This window comes from Trichosurus vulpecula, chromosome 7, assembly GCF_011100635.1.
Source record: "Trichosurus vulpecula isolate mTriVul1 chromosome 7, mTriVul1.pri, whole genome shotgun sequence".
Lineage (NCBI taxonomy): Eukaryota > Metazoa > Chordata > Mammalia > Diprotodontia > Phalangeridae > Trichosurus > Trichosurus vulpecula.
Window position 1 is genome coordinate 253,952,050 of NC_050579.1, and position 25,343 is coordinate 253,977,392.

At 38.0% G+C, this 25,343-nt stretch overlaps 1 protein-coding gene and 1 pseudogene across 1 annotated transcript in view; both read left to right on the top strand.

Annotated features, from left to right (window-relative positions):
- Positions 1–1,200: 1,200 nt before the first annotated feature.
- Positions 1,201–2,678, top strand: LOC118856994 (annotated as a pseudogene).
- Positions 2,679–9,182: 6,504 nt separating this feature from the next.
- The window catches only part of TEKT3 (tektin 3), a 62,070-nt gene continuing 45,909 nt past the window's right edge, over positions 9,183–25,343 (top strand). The window contains exons 1-2 of the mRNA XM_036767578.1: positions 9,183–9,761; positions 14,193–14,276. Of these exons, the coding sequence (XP_036623473.1) occupies positions 9,183–9,761; positions 14,193–14,276 (663 nt within the window). The remainder of the gene's footprint in view (positions 9,762–14,192; positions 14,277–25,343) is intronic.

Sequence of the window (25,343 nt, forward strand, 5' to 3'; positions counted from 1 at the left end):
CTTTGTGTGTCTGTGTATCTGTGTGTCTGTGTGAGATTCTCGGCAACATAATGTGAAATCTCACCTGTAAGAGCTTGAGGGGTTGGGAGAGGGAGGAAGGGAGAGGCACAGGGTGTGAGGCATTTCCCAGTCAGAGTTCAAGGTTACTGTAGGGATAGAGGATCACTATTGAACAGGGCTTCTTGAACTTTTTCCACCTCAGACCCTTTTTCACCTAAGAAATTTTAATGTGACCCCAGATATATAGGTATATAAAACAGGTATACAAATCAAACATTTACTGATAATAAATCATAAAGAAACTTATTTTAAAACAATCCTTTGGTATACATATAATTTTACCATTTATTAAAGACAAAAGCAAATTTGCATACTAATGAGATAGATGTGCTTGTTTATTTTTACATAAAGAATTAAATCTGGGCAGAATATTTGATACTGCACAATGTAGAGCATCTTCAACTTTTTCAGAGTTGATTGATATTTTAATTTTATAATCGTCAATGCTGAGAATGCCCCTTCACATAAATACATAGTACAAAATGGCAGCAGTATGTTTAGGGCCATTTCATAAATTGTTGGAAATTGTGTCCTAATTCCAAACCAAAATTCATTTAAGAATTTTATACGTATAGTAAAAACACTGCAATTCAGAACATAAAATATTCTTGAATCTGAGCTGAGGTATTTCTGGCAGCATTTGTTGGTGTTGCATGGTGGGATATCATATGCAGTGCAAAGTGCCCATCTTATGTGTTCAGAACCAAGGCTGCAGTGAAGTTTCCCAATGCAACACAGACAAGTGCTGCTGAAACACCTCAGATTCGTTTCATGTTTGATTTTGAATTAATTTTTGGTTGTTGAACATTCAGAAGCCATTTACTGTTGCCAAATTTTTGAGACCCCCACATTCAGTTACACAACCCAAAGTTTAATAGATACTGCACTAGATTTTGTGTTCCCCAGAGCTCAAATCCTCCAAGCCGTAGACTGAGATTGAGACCGCCTGGGGCAGGGGCACAAGTTGTTCTAGTAACTCTAAAGAGATCCTGCCATTCCCAAATGAAGTGCACCTGCCTGAGCTGCCCAAAAGTGCTGGAACCTGGGGGCTCCTAGGTTGGAGTGAAAGGAAATTATTTGGGACTGCTGGAAAGAAGCTACGGAGGTCGTCCTCAGAGCCTACGTCAAGCAGACTTCAGAATGACAGAGAGAGCCTGGTGCTGCTCTCCAGGAATAGTTTGGAAGAGGCTTCCCATCCTGGGATGGCTCCCCCACTACTCCCTGAAGTGGTTACAACTGGACAGCATCACTGGGTTCACTGTGGGGCTGACTGTTGTGCCCCAGGCTCTGGCCTATGCGGAGGTGGCTGGGCTACCTGTCCAGCCATCATGTCCTTGCTGGTTTCCTTCTACACCTTACACCATCCTGCCTATGCCATGCTCCTTAGCTTTCCTCTCTGGCTGTATCCAGTTGGCGATGGGGATCCTGCACTTGGGGTTCTTGTTGGACTTCATTTCCTACCCTTTTATTAAAAGCTTCACATCTGCTGCTTCCATCACCATTGGGTTTGGCCAGATCAAGAACCTCCCCCAGCAATTTTTCCTTTAGGTGTATTACACCTTCCTCAGAATTGAGCACACCAGGGTAGGAGATGCTGTCTTAGGGCTGGTCTACATGGTGCTCCTCCTGCTGCTAAAGGTGATGAGGGACCAGATGCCACTTTGTGTCCAGCTCAGCCACCTGCTCATCTGGGCCATTACAACAGCCCACAATGCTTTAGTGATACTATTTGCTGGCCTGATTGCCCACTCCTTCCAGGTGATGGGATCTCCACCATTCCTTCTGACTGGGAAAACTTCAGAAGGTCTCCCTCCCTTCCAGCTTCCTCCCTTCTCTGTGGCCACCCCCAATGGGACTGTCTCCTTTAACCAAATGGCACAGGATATGGGTGCTGGGCTGGCTGTGGTTTCCCTAATGGCCCTGTTTGGAAGCATCACTATTGCCAAAACCTTTGCATCTCAAAACAATTACCACATTGACTCCAACCAAGAACTGCTGGCCATTAGCTTCATCAATTTACTGGGCTCCTTTGTTTCCTCCTACCCTGTCACAGGCAGCTTTGGATGGACAGCAGTAAATGGGTATGTACTCCAGACAGGGATATGTACTCCAGCAGGAGGACTGGTGACAGGGATAGATTTGGTGCCATTGTGTGTGACTTTCTTGCTCTGTTTTTGGGAAGTGCAATATGGCATCCTGGCTAGGATCCTGGTGTCTGGAATACTCCTAATTTACCATGTGGCCAGACCCCAGATTCAGGTATCACAAGGCCCCATGCTTATCCTGCAGCCCAATAGTGGCCTTCAATTTCCAGCAGTTGAAGCTCATCGGGAGACTATATATAGCCAGGCTTTCTCAGCATCACCCCCATGCTGCACCATCTTAGACTGTACCCATGTCAGCAACATTGATTATACAGTGGTGACAGGACTTGGGGAATTGATAGAAGATTTTCAAAATCACAGGGCCTCCTTGGTTTTTGCCAAGTTGCAGGCTCTGGTTCTTTCTGACCTTCTGTCTGCTGACCTGAAGGGATTCCAACATTTCTCCACCCTTGAAGAAGCAGAGAAATACCTGAGTGAAGAGTGAATTTTCTAGCCCTATAATGTCAATGAAGACTCCACCAAAACCCAGGATTGTCCTACTCATGCCAACCAATTGGGCCTTATTCTAAGGCAAGAGATGGTGAAAAGGCCTCTCTATAGCATATGCCATTGATCACTGTGGAATTCTCTTGTGATTCATCTTTTGGAGTGATGTACCCAAGGAAAACCCCAGTAGGTGGCACTATAGAGAAATGATGGAAGAAAAACCTATTCATCTTAAAATGGACTCAGACCTTTAGGGAACAACAGTTGGAACATCTGGTTAGGATGAGTAATAATTTCTAGCATTCTCAGGAAATTCTTCTTCTAGTTGAAAAGGGTTCCTATTCTTCCTCTCACCTCCTTATCCCAGTCCTTCTACCACATATTCAGACTTGCCTACTCCAACCAGTGAGAGAGTTTCCTATCAAATTTCACGCAATACAAGGGCCTTGCCTTGAACTTTGCCCTAGAGTTGAGTTGTGTAGATACAAAGAGACCCCTTAACATGGGCTTTGGTTGGCTTTTGGACTTTGGAAGCTCTATAGAGAAGGGAGAGGCGATGAAGGCAGGAGGAGACTCTGTCATGGATGATTCCCTGGGTATATTATTCTAGCATTAGAGGGAGGATGATAACTCTCCCTGAATTTTCCTGGTCATTGGATGATAAAATCAGAACTAGAAAGGACCTAAGCAAACAACTGGTCCAGCCCTCTCACTTTACAGGTGAGGAAAGTGAAGACCAGAAAAGTTAAGGAGTGACCCACCCATGTGACCTGGGATAGTAAATATCAGAGCTAGGATTAGAACCCAACAATGGATAGAGCACCGGGCGCAAAATCAGAAAGACTCATCTTCATGAGTTCAAATCTGGCCTCAGATAATAACTAGCTGTGTGACCCTCACTTAACCCTGTATGCATCAGTTTCCTTGTCTGTAAAATAAGTTGGGAAAGGAAACGGCAAAGGCTCCAGTATCTCTGACAAGAAAATACCAAATGGGGTCATGGAGAGTCAGACATGACTGAAACAACTAAACAACGGCAACAATAACAAGCTCCTACTGAAAATCCAGTGTTCCTACAACTGTACCATACAGCCTTCCATATTTAATTGCTATGAAAAAATGAAGCTTGGGGCGGAGCCAAGATGGCAGCTGGTAAGCAGGGACTACAGTGAGCTCTGTACCGAGTCCCTCCGAAAACCTATAAAAAATGGCTCTGAACCAATTCTAGAACGGCAGAACCCACAGAACAGCAGAGGGAAGCAGGGCTCCTGCGCAGGACAGCCTGGATGGTCTCTGGGTGAGGTCTATTCCACACGGAGCTGGGAGCTGGGAGCTGGGAACCGAGTGGAGCAGAGCCCAGCCTGAGCGGTGTGGAACAACCAAACTTGGAGTCAGGCGGATGGGGTCCCTAGCGCCCTGAATATGTGAGCTGCGGCAGTTACCAGACCCCTCGACCCACAAACACCAAAGACTGCGGAGAAGGTTAGTGGGAAAAGCTGCGGGAGTGGAAGGAGTTCACGGTTCAGCTCCCAGCCCCGGGGGCAGCGGAGGTGGGGCAGCTACAGCTGTTGTTACTTCCCGCTCCAGGCCCACCTGGTGGGAGGAATTAAGTGGCGGATCAGAGCAGGAGTGCAACAGCCTGCTGAAGATCTAAGCCCAGTCTGGACTGGGGGTTCTTGGGGAAGGAGTAGTGCGGGTCCGACAGAGCTGGCACCTCACCCCCAAACGTGGAACATAGAACTCGTTAGTCTACAAGCAGTCATACCCCACTGAAAAACTCAAGGGTCAAGTTAGTTGGTTGGGAATATGGCCAGGCAGCGAAAACGCGCCCAGATTCAGTCTCAGACTTTGGATTCTTTCTTTGGTGACAAAGAAGACCAAAACATACAGCCTAAAGAAGACAACAAAGTCATAGAGCCTACAACAAAAGCCTCCAAGAAAAACATGAACTGGCCCCAGGCCATAGAAGAACTCAAAAAGGATTTGGAAAAGCAAGTTAGAGAAGTAGAGGAAAAATTGGGAAGAGAAATGAGAAGGATGCGAGAAAACCATGAAAAACAAGTCAATGACTTGCTAAAGGAGACCCAAAAAAATACTGAAAAATACACTGAAGAAAACAACACCTTAAAAAACAGACTAACGTGGGGCAGCTAGGTGGTGCAGTGAGTAGAGCACTGGCCTTGGAGACAGAAGGATCTGAGTTCAAATCTGGCCTAAGACGCTTGACATATGTACTAGCTGTGTGACCTTGGGCAAGTCACTTAACCCCAATTGCCCAGCCAAAAAGCCAAATAAATAATCTTAAAAAAAAAAAAAAGACTAACTCAAATGGCAAAAGAGCTCCAAAAAGCCAATGCGGAGAAGAATGCCTTGAAAGGCAGAATTAGCCAAATGGAAAAGGAGGTCCAAAACACCACTGAAGAAAATACTACTTTAAAAATTAGATTGGAGCAAGTGGAAGCTAGTGACTTTATAAGAAATCAGGATATTATAAAACAGAACCAAAGGAATGAAAAAATGGAAGACAATGTGAACTATCTCCTTGGAAAAACCACTGACCTGGAAAATAGATCCAGGAGAGATCGTTTAAAAATTATTGGACTACCTGAAAGCCATGATCAAAAAAAGAGCCTAGACACCATCTTTCAAGAAATTATCAAGGAGAACTGCCCTGATATTCTAGAGCCACAGGGAAAAATAGAAATTGAAAGAATCCATCGATTGCCTCCTCAAATAAATCCCAAAAAGAAATCTCCTAGGAATATTGTTGCCAAATTCCAGAGCTCCCAGATCAAGGACAAAATACTGCAAGCAGCCAGAAAGAAACAATTTGAGTATTGTGGAAACCCAATCAGAATAACCTAAGATCTGGCAGCTTCTACATTAAGAGATCGAAGGGCTTGGAATGTGATATTCCGAAGGTCAATGGAGCTAGGATTAAAACCTAGAATCACCTACCCAGCAAAACTGAGTATCATGTTCCAAGGCAAAATATGGATTTTCAATAAAATAGAGGACTTTCCAGCTTCCTCAGTGAAAAGACCAGAACTGAATAGAAAATTTGACTTTCAAACACAAGAATCAAGAGAAGCATGAAAAGGTAATCAAGAAACGGAAATTGCAAGGGACTTACTAAAGTTGAACTGTTTTGTTTACATTCCTACATGGAAAGATGATGTGTATGATTCATGAGACCTCAGTATTAGGGTAGTTGAAGGGAATATGCATATATATATATGTACATATATATATGTTTATGTGTATATATATATGTTTATGTGTATATATATGTTTATGTGTATATATATATGTTTATGTGTATATATATATATAAGTGAATGTGTATGTATGTATATATCTATGAGTATATGTATGTGTATGTATGTGTGTATATATATATATATATATGTAAAAGAGAGAGAGCAGACACAGGGTGAGTTGAAGATGAAGGGAAGATATCTAAAAGAAATAAAATGAAATTAAGGGATGAGAGAGCAACATACTGAGAGAGCGAGATAGGGAGAGATAGAATGGGGTGGATTATCTCACATAAAGGTGGCAAGAGGAAGCAGTTCTGTGGGATGAGAGGAGAGGGCAGGTGAGTGAGGAATGAGTGAACCTTGCTCTCATCAGATTTGGCCTGAGGGGGAATACCATACATACTCAGTTGGGTATCTTACCCCACAGGAAAGAGGAGGGAGGAAGATAAAAAAAAATAAAAGGGGGGGGGATGATGGAGGGGAGGGCAGATGGGGGTGGAGGTAATCAAAACAAACACTTTGGAAAGGGGACAGTGTCAAGGGAGAAAATTCAATAAAGCAGGATGGGTTGGGAAGGAGCAAAATGTAGTTAGCCTTTCACAACATGAGTATTGTGGAAGGGTTATACATAATGATACATGCGTGGCCTAGGTTGAATTGCTCGACTTCTTAGGGAGGGTGGGTGGGAAGGGAAGAGGGGAGAGAATTTGGAACTCAAAGTTTTAAAATCAGATGTTCAAAAACAAAAAAAGTTTTTGCATGCAACTAGAAAATAAGATACACAGGCAATGGGGTGTAGAAATTTATCTTGCCCTACAAGAAAGGAAGGGAAAAGGGGATGGGAGGGGAGTGGGGTGACAGAAGGGAGGGCTGACTGGGGAACAGGGCAACCAGAATATAGACCATCTTGGAGTGGGGGGGAGGGTAGAAATGGGGAGAAAATTGGTAATTCAAACTGTTGTGAAATCAATGCTGAAAACCAAATATGTTAAATAAATAAATTTAAATTATCTATAAAATGAGCTGGAGAAGGAAAAAAAAATGAAGCTTTTCTTTTTCCTTCCTTTTGCCTTCTGTTAGGGGCAGGCCTGATTCAGGCCAGCATGCTACTAGTTTAAGTTCAGTAAGTCATTGCACAGTTAACAAAAAGAGTTTTACTTAGCCGTCACATAGAAATGATATTCAACAAGAATAATGCGGCACTTTGTCCTGGTAAATGTGACCCCCCCACCTCCATCTCCATATGTAAATACTGTGTAGTCAGCTGCTCAGAGTGGGATGGCTCCCACAGACTTCGGACATCTCTCCCCTCTGAAAGGCCCTGACCCCGCTTGGGTGACCAGGAAGCCACCTTGATACAGTCAGAGGCTACCAGGAAGCTGTTCAACGGAGGCATAGCTTGAGCTTTGCCCTAACCCAAGTCCTGGCATTGGGGCCTTTAATGGAAAAGCTAACCTAGCCACGATGAGGAATAGGGTGCCCTTGTACATACTGGTCCTTTGAACTGTGCACCTTCCATCTTATGACATCCCCTGACAAGAGCTGTTCCCAAGCTCCCCCTTCCCCCAGCCCCACTTCCCACTCCAAGGTTTGGATTTTCCATTCTCACCAGCAAATTGCTACTGTTTCTTATTCCCCCTACCTCCTCATCCTGTCCTGGCAGGAGGAATCTCAGCTGCAGAGAAAAAGTACGTGATGCAGTAGATAAGAGCACTGGACCACAGGTCAGGAAGACCTGGGTTTGAATCCAGCTTCAGACGCTAATGATGACTCTGGGCAATTCCCTTAACCTCTACCTCAGTTTTCTCATCTGTAAAAAGGGGAAGACAATAGCTGCTCCCCCCTCCCAGTGTTGTTGTGAGGGAAAAATGTGATAATATTTGTAAAGCACTTTGCAAACCTTAAAGCTCTGTATAAATGCTAGCTATTGTTATTTTTTGGAAAAAAAAAAAAGAGGCATTGCCCTAGAGTGAGTACAGGATGCATGGTTTGGAGTTACTGTTCTCTACTCAGGTCAGACCTCATCTGGAGTATTGTGTTCAATTCTAAGTGCTTCATTTTGGGGAAATTGTCAGCAAGCTGGAGAGTATGTAGAGGAGAATAACTAAGATGGTGAAGAGCCCAAAGATCATGACACACAAGGGTCAGTTGAAGGAATTGAGGATATTTAGGTATTTGAAGGGCTGTTATGTGAAAGAGGAATTAAGCCCCTTTATCTCTGCTTGACCCCAGATTACAGACCTTGGAAAATGGGTAGAAGTTACAAACAGGCAGATTTGATAATGGAAAACTTTGTAACAATTAGAAGTATCCAAAAGTGGAATGGGCTCCCTTTGTAGAGGTCTTTAAATGAAGATGATATCTAATCCTCAGAGATGGGGGTTCTTGTTCAAATAGAATTGGACTAGATAACTCCTAAGTTCTTTCCCAGGCTCTGATATTCTGTGATCTTTGGTCCAAAAGCCAATGATTCAATCTTAAATTTCTGAAATAAAGTCCACTAGTTCAGAGAGGCACATTAGCCTTTGCTGCAATTCAAAACTTATCTAAATAGAGGATGTCTTGCGATTTCTTGAGATCAAGGATTGTTGTAAATGTTTGTCTTTGTATCTCACAGTGCCTTACACATACTAAGGAGTTAATTACTATTTTTAAAATTAAATTGAAGAAAGTACTTAGGGTCATCAAATCAGAGAAGGCCTAGCAGAACATGACACTAGTAAAAGTAATGTAGTAGTTTTGTTTCCTGTATTCTGCATGACTTTTGGTTTAAGCACATTTCAAGAGTGTTATAGTATATGTGATTTAAATCTTGTTTAATAGTCATCTTTCAACAAATAAATGGAATTTTTCTTATCAGGTTGTAGGATTGGACATCATATTTAAGTAACTAACCGCAGTTATTATTAGTAAAGAAATAAAGCATTTAAATGTACTCTAAAGAAAATAAAAGCATATGATATACTTATCTTTAATTCTATAGAATGTTTTTTTCCAATGATGCTGGAAAGTAAATGTTATTTTCATATTGTGGTATTTAAAAATTCAAAGTTTATATTTGGAACCTGGTTACAAATGATAAAAGTAGAGGTAATTATCTAGCTGTCAGGAAGAAAACTGCTTTTTCCAACTTAGATTTAGATTCATAACCCCCATATTAATAATAATAATAATAATAAATATGTTAGTTTTTAACCAAAGGTTACTGTGATCTAAGTGATCTTTCTGTTTTGTTTTATACAGGACAGACTTAAGTAACGATTTTTTCAGCATGGAGCAATTAGGATCTACCTTGACGGCAACTTACGCCCACCCTAGCCCAACACCTCCCAATTTTCTACCAGCCATCAGTACCATGGCATCAAGTTATAAGAATCGATTTCCTCACTACTCCTTGACTCATAGCTTGAGCCTTCCATGGAGGCCAAGCACATATTATAAAGTAGCTTCCTGTTCACCTACTTTAGCTCCATTATCCAAAGGAGCTGAGGGCTTATGTGAGAACAGGATGCTTCCCTTTGTTTCTAATAGAACAGCACTTTTCACAAGATATACACCAGATGATTGGTACAGATCCAACCTAACAAATTACAAAGAGTCTGAAAGTTCCAGACATAATGCAGAAAGACTGAGAGTAGATACATATCGGATGATTCAAGACAAAGACCAACAAACAAGAACCACCCAATCAGATACCACCAAAAACTTAGGAGAAAGAGTCAATGACATTGGATTTTGGAAATCAGAACTCGTTCATGAGTTGGATGAGATGATTGGAGAAACAAATGCTCTTACAGATGTTAAGAAAAGGTTGGAGAGAGCTTTGGCTGAAACAGAAGCACCTCTTCAGGTAAATATTGCATCTTGTGGTGAAACTTACTCTATGTTATGTATTGTAATCTAGTAGACATCTTCTTGTAGCTATTGAAATACTTCAACTAGATGTATGTAATAGCATATATATTTTATAAGCAAATTTTAATCATAGCTTACCATAATTAAAAATTACTATCATGTAATCCATTTTACATGTGCATTTTGTAGATTAGGATATAGAAGAATTACTCAAATGGGGTTTTGAGTGTGGAGAAAAGACTAAGATTCATTGTTATATCACATAATGAAGCAAAATTAGCACAATCCTACTAATAGGATATTGAAGAAAAATCTGCTTCGTTAGATGTATATGCATACAATATTATTGATGTCCTGTTGTAGCACACTATAAAAACATTAGCTAATCAAATCAAATCCCATCTAAAAAATGAACAATTTAAATAGAGGTCAAACCATTTGCTACAGTTACCAGGGAATCAAATCAGTAAGTGGTCTCAGGCTTAAGTATTCATTCTTTCTCCTGTGCTCAGGTCATCTCTGTCTTTCTCGAGTCTGTAATTTTAATTTGTGTCTTCATTATTGATCAAATTATATATACATATATATATATGATTTTAAGGATCATTCCTATTGCTTGCTACCAGATGATAAAAATCTCACAAATATAAGCCAGAATTCAAGAAAAGATCTCTCTCTCTCTCTCTCTCTCTCTCTCTCTCTCTCTCTCTCTCCATATATATACATACATACACATGTATACACACATATATACACATATATACATATGTATATATGTGTATGTATACACATGTCTATAAGCTTGTTTTTGGAGAACAGGATATTCCTATTTTGGAAGATTTTAAAGTTAAAATATAATTTAGGGTATATTTTTGTAAGAAACATACTCATCAGTTATTTTAATGTTTATTTACTTAATATCTACATGAAACTGAGTATACATATATATATACATACATATACATGTATATGTATATAATATTGCTCTAAAATAAAACCAAAAGGGACCTCCAGATGCTTTCAAGGAATTTAAGAGATTTAAGCATCATTCCTATAAGCCACCTATCCTACTCTCTATTGCTTGCCACCAGACAAGAAAATACCACAAATACAAGCAAAATTCAAGGAAAAAAATTATGTTGCTTTTGCTGGGACAAAAATGTCTTTTAAAAAATTATTAAATACCATGCATTACTAATGTATGTTACTATAGACTACTATAGACTATAGACTATAGTGTAGTCTTCCAGCCACATATTGAGAACCATTGACCTAGTCCATCCTTCTACATAGACTTCACCAACTGCCAGAGGATTTAATGACCAAAAAATATTCCAGAGAGATTGCTTGCTCTGACACTTACTTGCTGTGTAACCATTGGCAAATTCCTTAGGCTCTCTGAAACACCTTTTTTACTCTACTTCTAGATAAGTATATTCAATATTTTCCTTCAGTAACTTTTATCAGTATCAAATAGTTCTTATTGGTTCTCATAGTCAGCTTGGTAGTATAGTGCCATGATGTCAAACTCAAATCCTTACATAAAAGATTACTGGAGGCTGCATATCTACTTAGTTTAAAATGTAATATTATCTGTATTTTGTTGCATTTTTAGTTTGTTAAATATATCTCCATCACATTTTAATCTGGTTCAGGGAATATTGTAGGCTTAATGAAGCTTGCAGGCCTCATTTTTGACACCTCTTATATAGTGGATGGGTCTGAAGTTAGGAAGACCTGTGCTCAAATCTAGCCTCAGACACGTAACTAGATGTGTGACCCTACAGCAAGTCACTTACCCTCTGTTTGCCTTAGTTTCTTCAACTGTAAAATGGGATAAAAATAGCACCTCCCTGAGGAATTGTCGTGAAGATTGAATGAGATAATATTTGTAAAGTGCTTAGCACAGTATCTGGTATATACTAGGTATTAGGCACTTTATATAAATGCTTCCATTTCCCATTCCATTCCGTCATTGTAAAGAAAATTATGCTAACATCTAATCTGAGATCTTTCTCTAGTTTATATCTATATTTTCTCATTGTTCCAAAAATTTAATCAACCATAACCACATGACATCAAATCACCTGGAGAAAAAGTTTAAAAATCAATTTCTTAGATACTTTTTCTGCAAAAAAAAAAGTTTTGCTATATATAAATACAATCATTAATTTATCTGTTCCTTTCTTAGAATATGTATTTAGTAACTGATATTTAACTTGTGGATTTCAGGTTATTGAAATGTTTTTCTAAAAGGGGGTAAAATCCAAATAATGTTCTCAAATACTACCAATCACAAACTATGTATCTGTTTTCAACTGTATCTGAGTTCACCCAACTTTCCAATTTTGAGATTTTGTCAGGGGTCTTTTTGTGCTTCACCTAAAGTTACAAGGTGTGGAAGACAATTTCACTCAGCCCACTAGATTGCCATTCATTGTTCATTGATAGTAAAAGAGATGGTTTGTTTGTACTTGTCCCCTCCCCCTCTCCCCAAAAATTTTAAACTTTCTCTTTATTCCCTATGTAATCTGAGGCATGCCCTTCCCATAACTATTCCATCTTTACGCTTTGGAGCCAGATTCAACCTAAGGGCAGCCTAATGGCAAAGAGGTGGTATCTCCTATTTATTGTGCTCCCACCAAGAAGTAGGACTACAGGGAAAATTTATCTCTAGTATGGCTCATATCTATGGTATCCCCAAAAAGGCTTAACAGGGATCTAGTAGGAGACTCCAAATACAATACAGCTATCAGGCATAGCACAGCTATTTATCTCCCCCATCAACAAAAAATGCCTAAAAGTGCACATGTACATTAATTCTTCAGACATGAAATAAAAACTCATCATACACATTATACTTTTCTGGAAGGTAAACCCAACTTTGTAAGACTGTTGAACAGATATTTCACATTTATTTCGCATCTTTACTATAAGATTAACATACTCAGGGTCTCTAGATCTTCTGGTCATCCAGGTGTGGCCCTTCATTCTTTTCTGGTTCAGAAAGATCCTGCTGGCAGTCTTCTCATCTGCGAAGTGGTTTAGTAGCAGGAAACATCTCCTATGAGGATGTTGACATCAACTCAGAAATCCCTGGCCTCTCAAACTCATAAGGCTACTTCTAGGAAGGGAAATCCATTTCTCAGAATCATTTTTTGGTGGTCTGGGACAGACATTTAAAAAGAGAATAGGTAGCCATAGACTTGAGGTCCAATGTCATATTCTTATTGTTCTGTGCTTGTATCCACTATTTCTAACTGCGAGAGGGAGGGTATGCAGTAAAATCCTATCTCCCCTCCTCCCTTTCTGGAAGTCCAATGGAAAGCTGACAGAATCCCAAAGTGAAGGTATTCATTTGAAATATAGGAAAGGCAAAGGGTCCGTTACTGTCAATTCAATTGGTAGCTAAATTTTTATAGAATTGCTTTATCACAAGATATTTCATATTATTAAATCTAAAAGAAGATTGATCGTGGGAGTCCTTCATGAAGTGGGTGCATCTCTCACTCTCTACAGAAAATGTATAAGATTCAAAGAAGCCACAGAAATCTACAAACAAATGCAGAAACATGAAATACTCAAATAGTCCATTAGACTATTTCCAGAAAGTGAAGACATTTTGGGGAGACTACTAAACCAGTTCTTCCCATTCACCTTAGGCCTATTCCACTGAATGATTTTCAGCAATAGCAGGGTTAGAAAGATTCAAATCTCTTCCTCTTTCTTACCAGGCCTCCATGGCATGATTTTAGTCTCTTAGCTGTTGAGTGTCTTCCACTGAGGATCCTCTTCTCCCTTTAGGAGGGACGTACCTGAACTCAGAAAGGATCTCTGATGTGTCCTCAAAAAAAGAAACAGAAGGCAGAAAATGACTAGTAACTCAAATTCTACGAACTCCCATGAGTAAGCACAGGCAGATCATGGTGCACTTTTCTTTTCAGTTGTCATTTTCAACAGGGAGAGAAGAAATCACCTCTCCTTCACTTTATTGCAGGTCCAAGGGAGATAGAACACAAAAGGCAGAGCTGACATTTCAGCTCACCTTTATCAAGGTAAAGATGGGCGCTTTTGGCTAGAGCTTTTTCTCCTCTTTGACACTTAGGCAATAATCATCTTGCAATCATGGTACTAAGACAGGGTGCTAAGGCTCATGTCTACCTCTTTGGAAAGTATCCTTCCAGCAATGGTTCATACCTTCTAATCTCACCATTTAATTGGGGAGTTGGGGTAGGGGGTGATGCAGGGTTGTCATCAAACTGATTAGAGCAATCAGGATTTATATAACTGAAGTTTGAAAAATTAATCCTAATAGTTCCTACAGACTGAAATGAGTTTTTAAAAAATTAAAGTAAAATAACTGCTATTCATTTATTATAGTGAAATAGTTAATAATACTCTTCAATGGTTCCTTTTATATTTATAGGTCGCTCAAGAATGTTTATTTCATAGAGAGAAAAGGATGGGCATTGATCTTGTTCATGATGAGGTGGAAAAGCAACTCTTGACAGTAAGTTTTGTTTACTCTTTTAGGCAACAAAATACTTACTTATAAATTAATGAGTGCTTTCATTATGGAAAAATAGAGTACAATATCAATAAAAGATGTTGAGCCATTATAGTAAATACTTAAAACTTGAAAGCAATCAACCATACCACTATAATAAGGCACTCAGTTATCAGTTTTTTATTAGTAACTAACAACATAAATCTAGCAGTTCAGTATGCATACCTATTTAAAATCATATCAGACAACATTCTTATATAAATAAGTTGCTGCCTAAATTATATGATTCCAAGGTATGACAAAAGAATGCCATACCCCAAAACTACCTCTCCCGTGGCAATTCCACAATTAGCAATTCATTTATGTGGATTTATCTTCTGTGAAATGCAAACATCCTTGTGAAAGTAATAGAATAAACTTTATTGATCATTTATCTCTTGAATATAATAGGATTTTTAAGATACCTTTCAGAAAGCAGATAGGAAAAAGAGAAAACCTGACAACATAAAGCAACTTTAGGGAAGGAGGGGAGTGAAAGGGAAGTAGGGAGGAAAAGGATTGAAGGCACAGAAAGGGAAAGTTGGCACTATAGAAGACAAACTGTCTACTATATAATTTATACCATTTTAACTAGGACTAGCCCTATTCAGCAGAAAAATAAATGGAAGATCTACTGATCATTATCTGAAATGTAATTGCATTCACAATGTGAATGAATGAAAAAAAAAACCACTTATTAAGCACTTATTTTGTGCCAGTTCCTGTATGAAGCCTTAGGAATGCAAATTCGAAAAGAAAGCCCACCCCACTGCTGGCTCAGCCCAGCCCCGCTCCCACCTCCCCAGGGCACTGGCCGCAGGGGCGCCAAAGTACTACGCTCTGCAGTACCTGACTCCCTGCTGAACAAGCTCAAGAAGCAGCTGGCCCAAGCCACGGCAAGCCTGCCCAGTACATCATGGTGCACATCTTGGTGGACCAGCTGATGGCTCCTCAGACCCATGCGCCCTCTTCAGCCTGTGCAGCATAGGCAAGATCAGTGGGCCCCAGAACAGTACAGCATGCTGCTACTCACCAAGCACCTCAAAATTCCCAGAGACAGCCAGGAGAGAACACTAGCCCTGAAAGCACCGCTCTCAAGTATTCAGGTCAAGATGGGCTGTACTCGGGAGTCAGCCTGACCTCCACGGCTGAAGTTACAGCATCTGTGAGACAGGATTCATGGTGTGCTTTAGCACTTGCTTGATTCAGTGGAAAAAGGAAGTTGGGAGACCTCCACGGATGGGGGATGGGAGGGAGGGCGCTTCGACCTTAAGACGCCCACGTTTTCTGTAATGTTTTTTTTTCAAGCAGTCTATGCAGCAGTGAAGATGCTGGCAGAACTTTCCTCTGATGTGTCGTTTTTTGTGCCTTTATTGTGATAGAGGTGTTTTTCCAAAGAGGCTTTCTGCCTTACCATCCAACTCCTCATCTATGCAAGAGAAATGAGAGAAGACGGATCTCTTCCAGGGTAAAGATAACACAACCAAAGAGAATATCGTCCTTCCTCCTCTATTGTTAGGCCTGCTTCGTGCATCTTCAACACAGTCAGTCAGTCAGCCAGCCCAGCCTGCCTGCCTTGCCTGCCTCTGGGATGCAAGATGCATGCCGATGTGACTTCCTCATCCTTGCTTTCACCCGCCGGATAAAGAGACTTATCTGGGGCTTTCGTTCTAAAGGATGCCTGGAGAGATTTAAGAAAACAAAAAAGGTTTCTGAGCATTTATTGCCCCCAACTAACAGACAGTTTGAGCTAGAAGTTTGATGTCCTTGAAACCAACAAACAGCTCCTTCATGACCACAGACTTTCTTTCTAATTTTTCATATCCGAGCTCCTGTGTACACTCATGGAGGAAAGCAGAACGAGGCTGTTGGGCACACGTTTCTCAAGGTCGAGCTGGTTCCTGACGTCTTGCATTAAAAATATTCCTCAGTTTTAAGACTGCATTCTAACTTCTTAACGTACACTGTGACTGAGGTTTTTAAAAGTTCATCTTCTACATGACTGATTGAAGTCAGTCAGAATTTGTAAACAGGGTAGCAAACAAGATATTTTTCTTCCATGTATACAATAATTTTTTAAGAAGTGCAATTTGCGTTGCAGCAATCAGTGTTAAATCATTTGCATAAGATTTAACAACATTTTTTTATAATGAATGTAAACATTTTAACTTAATGGTACTTTAAATAATTTAAAAAAGTTAACTAGAAAAAAAAAATTCCCAGAGACAGGATCTATATCAATTACTACGCAGGCAACACGGGCTGGAACGGGTCCACCTTTGCCAGAGCTTCCCTGCTGTGTTTGCACCCTGGGCCCAAGCTTGTCCCCTTTTGCTGTCTGGTTACTCCCTGGTTCTTGTGAAGTTGAGAAACAATAAAATGCTTTTAGGTGTCAAAAAAAAAGGTTGTTCCTGTCCTCAAGGAGCTTATATTCTAGTAGAAGATTGTGTGTGTATATTTGTAGATATACTTTATATTATATCTATTGAGTTTTGCCTACTGTTCATTCAACTTATCTTTCTAACATTTCATTACAATGCAGCAAATGGATTTGTGACTAGATGTAGTGCCAGTGCGATTACCCACAGTGGATGCTATGAATATGCTGGCATAGTTCTGAATCTCAAAATATAACAGACTCTCTTCGTTGAAGGCAAAACCAAAACATTTATTCAAACACCAGAAAGCCATATCCATCATAGCAACAAAGAAATCTGTACACATTAGCAATGCAGGGGGCATCAACATCCCCAAGCCTCCCCTCTGTTAGGGCCTTTCCACAGCACAAGCTCCCTCAAGCAAAATCACTCCCTGGCTCTCATTCATGATACAGCTGTTTTGTCTCTCTCCCAGCTCTGACTGCTCTGTCTCACTTCCTTTCAGCTCTGCCCCACCCCTTCCTGCCCACCCCTTCCTGCCCCATCTGTTTAGCAAACTCCTCCCACCACAGGTTCCATGTCATTCAGACTTCCATGTGACTCAAGCAGGTCACATGGGCCTATTAAGAGATGGGAAAGATCCTCCTATTGCATTAACAATACATTCAATACATTAACAATACACTAGATATGGGTATTCCCCTCATCAATATCCCCTCATCACAACCCATCTGGGTCTGCCCTTCCTGTGTGAATCTTATCCAGGTACTCCCATAAGCTCACCAGAAGGGGGCCATTGACATGGTGCATGCTTTGCTTGTTTAATTTTTATATGGTAGCAATAGGCTGTACAATGGTAATTCCTTGCCCTTGCTACTTAACAACCATCTTTTTCAATGATATATTTCTTTGATAAAATTCTTTAATCTGTTTCTCATTTATAATTCATTCGTAATTTATAATATATTGCAACTATACATACCCCCCATGCACTTTTCCATTGCCCTCAAGATGATGCTCATTTTTAGTCAGAGATGGTGGTGTTTTATGTTGTAAAACCATATAAAACTGCAGAGGAATATTGGTATTAAAAATGTGGGCCTTTCACAGAGAAGCTTGATATCTTTAAAATAGTCTTGTAATTTCCCAAAGTCAATCCAACCCTCTTTCATATATAAGTATACATTTGTGTGATATGAAAACATACATACATATAAGCACACATACATATCTTTCTTTGTTCATTCATTTAATGGAGAGTAGATCTATAGGTTGTCTGTCCAACCTGCACATTATAGTTTAAACCATAGGCATTCTTCATCTACTTGGTTTTTTCTAGGGATATAATTGAGCCCAAACTCTTTTGAATAATTTTTATTTTACCTACAAGCCTCTGCAGTATTTTGGGGCACAATGTCTTCTGCAAATAGGAGCTTCTAGAGGACCTCATCAGGAAATTTGTCCTCAACTTGGAATCTACTTTGGATTTCCTCTATGACAGTGGTGAACCCCTCTGGAGAGCATATAGCACTGTGTTTTATCCCTTGCCTGGAATTAATAATGGTAGAAAGGTTACAAAATGAGGTTATCTCTATTGCAAAATCTTTCAAAGAATTTTCTATGACTTTGACATATGCATAGAAGACTGTTGGAGGAAAGTTACTAAGGCATTATTGTGTTCTACTTCCTCCAGTCTCTCACTGTTCCAAACCATTCCAACACACTGCTGCCAAAGTAAATGTCTTCCTATTGCTTCTAGAATAAAACAGAAATTTCTCTGTTGCCTTTTAAAGCCTTGCATGCCCTGGCTGAACGAGGGATATGCTGGTACTGGACTGAACTGGCTCCTGAGAGCTGATTATTCTACTTTCAGTGTGAGCATTTAAACTTGGAAATCAGCAAATGCTATAAATCAGGGTTTGACTTGTTGTTTTGTTGAGTTCCTAGACTTAAGAAAGTGATGGAGAAAATGTTAAAAATGCAGATTAAACCTTAAAGTATCCTGTGTGTATTTTTTTCAAAGAGCTAGTTAACAATAAATGTTAAACATTCATCAGTATACCCTTGGTCCCAACCCCTTTCCAGCCTCATTGGGCATTACTCCCCACACATACACTTTGCAGTTCACCAAACTGACTACAACTCTGTTCCTCATGCACAGTACTCCACCTCTTGTTTATTTATAGTAATCATCCCTCGTACTTGGTCTACAATACCTCCTTACCACCATAGAGTCCCTCTCTTACTTTAAAATTCAGCTCAGACATCCTTCTGAGCATGAAGCCTTTCCTGATCCCCCAAGTGCTAGTATCCTCTTTCACATAGTACCTTACATTTAACTATTTTGAAGATATTCATGTATGCATATTTGTGCATATATGTATGTATTTGTATTTATTAACCTTATATTTATGCAATATACATTTATTATGTACTTGTTCTCTTCCCCTTTAGAATTTTTTGTATATGAACTATCTCATTTTTCGTACTTATATCTTCAGTCTCTAGCACAGTGCCTGGCACATAGTAGACACTTAATACTTTTTGACTGATTAATATTAAATCAGTGCAGTTTTATAATCAACAACAAATAAACAGTGTGATTTGGCATTCTCTGTCTGTCAGTTATGTTATCATGTAGTCAAGACTATTCTATGTTCCCTACTAATACCCTCATCAAGGATGCCTTCAATGCATGTACATTGTTCTCTCCATTCCCTTACTTTGGTATCAATAAGGTCCTTTCTTTTTTAAAACCACATCTTTGAATCTTCTTTCAGATACTTTAAGAACTGATCCTTCAAATGCCCTCACAATTTTACCAGCATGGGCTTCCTCTGTATACACTTGATTTAGCCTAGCTGCTTCTCCTATCTTTGCTCTCCAAGACTGTAACATCACAGTCTAATTCTAACATTAGAGTTCAAATGGCTCCATTATTTTTGATGGTGATAAGAGTTTATTATAGAAATCTTTACTGATCATTTATCTTTTTTGCTAATCCTTCTCCTAGTTTCAGGTGAAAAATTTCCTTGGAATTTTCTTACTTAGTTGGGTGGATTTTAAGCTTTCTTTAAACTAGTTTTACTATTTACTAATTCTATTTTCTGTTTATAATAATCTTATATTATCTTTCTTTCCAATAACGGGTTTTGAAAACTTGACCTTTAATCTAAACAAATGCTTCATGATGTCCTTTTAAATTTCTGTGTGGTAGAGAACATTATATTCTGCTTCAATTTCTTGAAAAAAAATCTTTTAAAAATGTGATGATTCAGAGACCTGCTTTTGTTAAAGTTGATGACCTTTATGGCTTCTTTCAGGATTTTTGGAAGAGCGATTGCACATCTGTGTACCAAGCCATGAATGACAATAACATGAGAAACTTCTTTTTCATAAAGTAACAAAACCATATCTATTACCAAGTATCACTCCATCTATACAGAGTATGAATTTTTCTTTCCTGTCAAAGTTTTATTTTGCAAACTTTTCTTAACATTTTCATGATGTTCACGACCTTTGTAGTTTCCAAAAGTGACTTTAAAATAAGAAGTCTTTAATGACATCAGCAAACAAATGATAAACCAAAGAAAGGAGGTAGCTACAGTGACAGATGTCTGGAGTTTCATCCAATTGCATGCTGAAGTGCAATGGTGAGGCTGCCAATTCCTCACTTGATGACCTGCTTCAAAATGTCAAAAGAAATAGCAACTACTCTAGAACATTACATCGTTTGACAATCTAATTATTTCCATTTTTCCCCCTATGTTCCAGTCCACGATAGTTTGATCACTTCCAGTGCACACAGATGTAAAAAGTCTCTCTAATAATTTTGGGATTCTTTTGGCTAGCAACCTGGGAAGCAATTTTATAGGATGGTTCAAGAAAAGTTGTTTGTGAAATGGCAAAATCCAAGTTTTAGATATGTCTGAGGTTTTTCAAATTGTATTTTCTTTGCACACATGCAAAAAATAACCCTGAATCATTAGATGCATTTTAATTTCTATTCAGTAATGTAAGTGAAATACTGCAATATATATACTTCATCATGTTTCCTTTTCTTCAACATTTGAACTTAAATTGAGTCTATAAAAACCTAAAATAAAATAAAACACATGATTAAATTGGTATTTTTGACACAATATTTCTGGATGGTTTCAAAGTAATTTTTGCAAGTCTGCATAAAAATAAGTAATCCATATACATCCATATTATAGTTTGTGTCTCATCAAAGAGAAGTGAGATATTCAAGGAATTTGTCTGTCAGATAAGTAAAATAAAGCTGTTTCTAAACTTTATCCAATGTTTTGGGACTTTTAATAACTTCTGTTTCTCTAATGTATGGCTGCAGTAGCTCAGGAGGTGTGTCGTTCCTGAAATTCAGCTGTTACTGGAAACACATGGTTATCTTTGGCTTCCTAAAAATAATGATTCTCATTTCTGACTTTCTTCCTAGTTTTCTCTTGGAGTTATTTTTTAAATGAATGACATTTTCATGTGTAAGACAAAACCTTTTACAAATGAATCTTTGCCTCCAATGGTATAATCACAAATAGTGGTCGACCTCACCCACCTTCTCTCTTGAAGCTGGAAGCCAGAAATACTCTAAGCAGCTATAAACAGAAGCAAATTTTAAGAAATTCTCAATGATTTCAGTAACCAGAGATTTGAAGAGCCCTTAAGAGATCTGAAACTTGAAGAGAACTTGAGAGCTCTTCTCTTTCCTGCTCTTACCAATTCCACCATTGATCTCCAGTGAGAAGATCTCATGCCAATTGGCTTTGGTACTAGGGTTGTACACAGAATAATAATACATGGACAAAACTTTAAAACATACTTCATGTTTTTGCTTTTACTTCCTGACACAGTTTACATAAAGGAAAGTATGAAGATAAAAAATGTAAAACTTCTCTACTCACAGAACTTAAAACAATTTACATGACTTGTATCATTATGCAGTCTGTTAGCAGTAATCACTGACTTTAAGTAACACATTTCAACAGTTATCTTAACTTGTCAGACATATTTGAATGTCCCTGGTTCAAACCTCTTTGTATTACAAAAAGTGCCTTATGGAGCTAAGAATTTTCATTTGAACTGCTCCCTTTTCTAGAATGTAGAAATGAAAACTACTCACCTCCTTCCACATATTGATCAATAATTGTAAATAGGTAATACTGGAAAGCAATGGGTTACCAATGTGAGAATATGAAACTTCACCATTTGGTGACTACTAGGCTCAGAGTTGCCCAGTTCTTAGCCAGGTATGTCACACAAGGCTATAAGCAGGAAGACTATGATCATGTGCAGCCTAATGGTGGGTCTAATAATAAAAGTAATTTCTAAGTAGTGTTGAGCATAAATAATATTTCTTTTTGTTTGATTTAGTTTTATTCATTTTTTAAATTTTTAATTAATTTATTTTTAGTTTTCAACATTCATTTCCACAAGATTTTGAGTTCCAAATTTTCTCTCCATCTCTTCTCTCTCCCCACCCCAAGATGGCATGCATTCTAATTACCCCTTCCCTGAGTCTGCCCTCCCTTCTATCAGCCTACCTCCCCTCTCTTATCCCCTTCCCCCTATTTTCTTGTAGGGTAAGATAGATTTCTATAACCCATTCCTGTATATCTTATTTCCCAGTTACATGTAAAAACAATTTGTAATAAGTCTATTTATTTTTAGTTTTCAACGTTCACTTCCATAAGTTTTAAATTTTTTCCCCTTCCTTCTCTCCCCCTCCCCAAGACAGCATGCAATCCAATCTACATAAACATTCCTATTAAACATTTTCACATTAGTCATGTTATATAGAAGAATTAGAACAAATGGGGATAACCATGAAAAAGAAAAACATACAACAAAACAAAACAAAACAAAAATTGAAAATAGTCTGCTTTGATGTGCATTCAGACTCCATATTTCTTTTTCTGGATGTAGATGGCATTTTCCATCATGAGTCTTGGAATTGTTTTACATCCTTGCATTGCTGAGAAGAGTTAACTCTATCAAAGTCAGTGGCTGTTACTGTGTACAATGTTCTCCTGGTTCTTCTCACTTCACTCAGCATCAGTTCATATAATATGTCTTTCCAGATTTTTCTGAAATCCGCCTGTTCATTATTTCCTATAGAACAATCATATTCCATTACATTCATATACCACAACTTGTTCAGCCATTCCCCAATTTATGGGAATCCTCTCATTTTCTAGTTCTTGGCCATCACAAAAAGAGCTGCTATAAATATTTTTGTACATGTGAGTCATTTTCCCATTTTTATGATCTCTTTGGGATACAGCCCTAGAAGTGGTATTGCTAGGTCAATGGGTATACACATTTCTATAGCCCTTTGGGCATAATTCCAAATTGCTCTCTAGAGTAGTTGCATCAGTTCACAACTCCACCAACGATTCATTAGTGCTCCTATTTTCCCACATCCTCTCCAACATTTGTCATTTTCCTGTTTTGTCATCGTGTTAGCCAATCTGATAGATATGAGGTTGGACCTCAAAATTGTTTTGATTTGCATTTCTCTAATCAATAGTGATTTGAGCATTTTTTCATAGGACTATATATATATATATATATATCTTTAATTTCTTCTTTTGAAAACTGCCTGTTTATATCCTTTGACCATTTTTCAATTGGGCAATGACTTGTATTCTTGTAAATTTGACTCAGTTCTCTATATATTTTAGAAATGAAGCCTTTATCAGAGATACTAGTTGCAAAAATTATTTCCCAGTTTTCTGCTTCCCATTTAATCTTGGTTGCATTGGCTTGGTTTGTGGAAAAACTTTTCAATTTAATGAAATCAAAATTATCCATTTTGCATTTCATAATGTTCTCTAACTCTTGTTTGGTCATAAATTTTTCCATTCTTGATAAATCTTGATAAACTATTCCTTGCTTCCTTAATTTGTTTATAGTATCAGCCTTTATATCTAAATCATGTACCCATTTAGACATTACTTTGGTATATGATGCCAGGCAGTGTTCTATGCCCAGTTTGTGCCATATTATTTTCCAGTTTTCCCAGCAGTTTTTTTCAAATAGTGAGTTCTTATCACAGAAGCCAGAATCTTTGGGTTTATCAAACCGATTACTATAATCATTAACTACTGTGTCTTCTTACCTAATCTATTCCACTGATGTACCCCTCTATTTCTTAGCCAGGACCAAGTAGTTTTGATGATTGTAGCTTTATGATACAAATTGAAATCTGGTATGGATAAGCCACCTTTCCTAGTATTTCTTTTCATTAATACTAAAATTTGCTAGAAAGAATTCAGATACCATGGAACCACAGTCAGGATGACATAAGATTTAGCAGCTGCTACATAAAGGAATGGAAAGCTTGGAATATGATGTTCTGGAATTTACAGGAGCTAAGATTACAAACAGGAATCATTTATCCAGCAAAACAAAGTATAATCCTGTAAGAGTAAAAATAAAAGAATATTCAGTCAAATAGAGGACTTTTAAGCATTTCTGATGACAAGTCCAAGTTTGACAAATACAAGACTCAAGCACAAAAAGGTAAACATGAGTCAGAAATCATAAAGAAGGAAACATGGTTAAGCTGTTTACATTCTATATGGGAAGATGATATATCTAACCTCTCAGAAATTTAGATTAGTAGGCTGTTAGAGGGAGTCTACTTAGACAGAGGGCATAAGTTAAACAAGAAGTTAGGGAGATGAATAGAATTTTAGGAAAGTTACCTATAATAGACCACTAGAAAATGTTGAATGAGAATTGAAAGAAGTATACCTATTCTCAGCCGTACATAGCATCCTCACAAAAATTAACCATGTATTAGGATATAAAGTCTCAGAATCAATTACAGAAAACCAGACATATTAAATATGTTCTTTTTGGTCTGTAATGCAAAAAAAAATTACACTCGAGTTTTTGAAGCATAGAATAAAAATTAATTGGAAACTAAACAATCTAATCCTCAAGAATGAGCAAGTAAAAGAACAAATCATATAAAAATGATAATTTCGTGAAAGATAATGGCAACAATGAGACAACATAACAAAATTTGTGGGATGCAGCCCAAGCAGTACTTTGGGGAAAATATTTATCTCTATTTACCTCAATAAAAAAAAGAGAAAGCAGATCAATGAATTTGGCATGTAACTAATAACATTAAAAAAACAAATTAAAACTCCTCAATTACATACAAAAGTAGAAATTCTAAAAATCAAAGGAGAGATTGATAAAATTTGTAAAAGTCATTGAACTAATAAATAAAAATCAGAGCTCTTTAAAAAAACAAACCATTGACTAATTTTAAAAAGAAAGAAGAAAATCAAATTACAGTATCAAATGTGAAAAAAGTGTCTGCACAACCAATGAAAATGAAATAAAAGTAATCATTTTGCTCAACTATATGCCAATAAATCCAGCAATCAAAATGAAATGCATAAATATTTATAAAAATAAAATTACCCAGATTAGGAGAAGAAGAAATAGAATTTTAGAGAAAGAAATTGAAAATACCATAAAAGAACTCCCTAAGGAAAAAATCCCAGAAGTATATGGATCTACAAGCAAATTCTAACAAATATTTAAAGAACAATTCAAATACTATGTAAACTATTTTTTAAAATAGGTAAAGAATGTGTCCTACCAATTCCTTCTATGA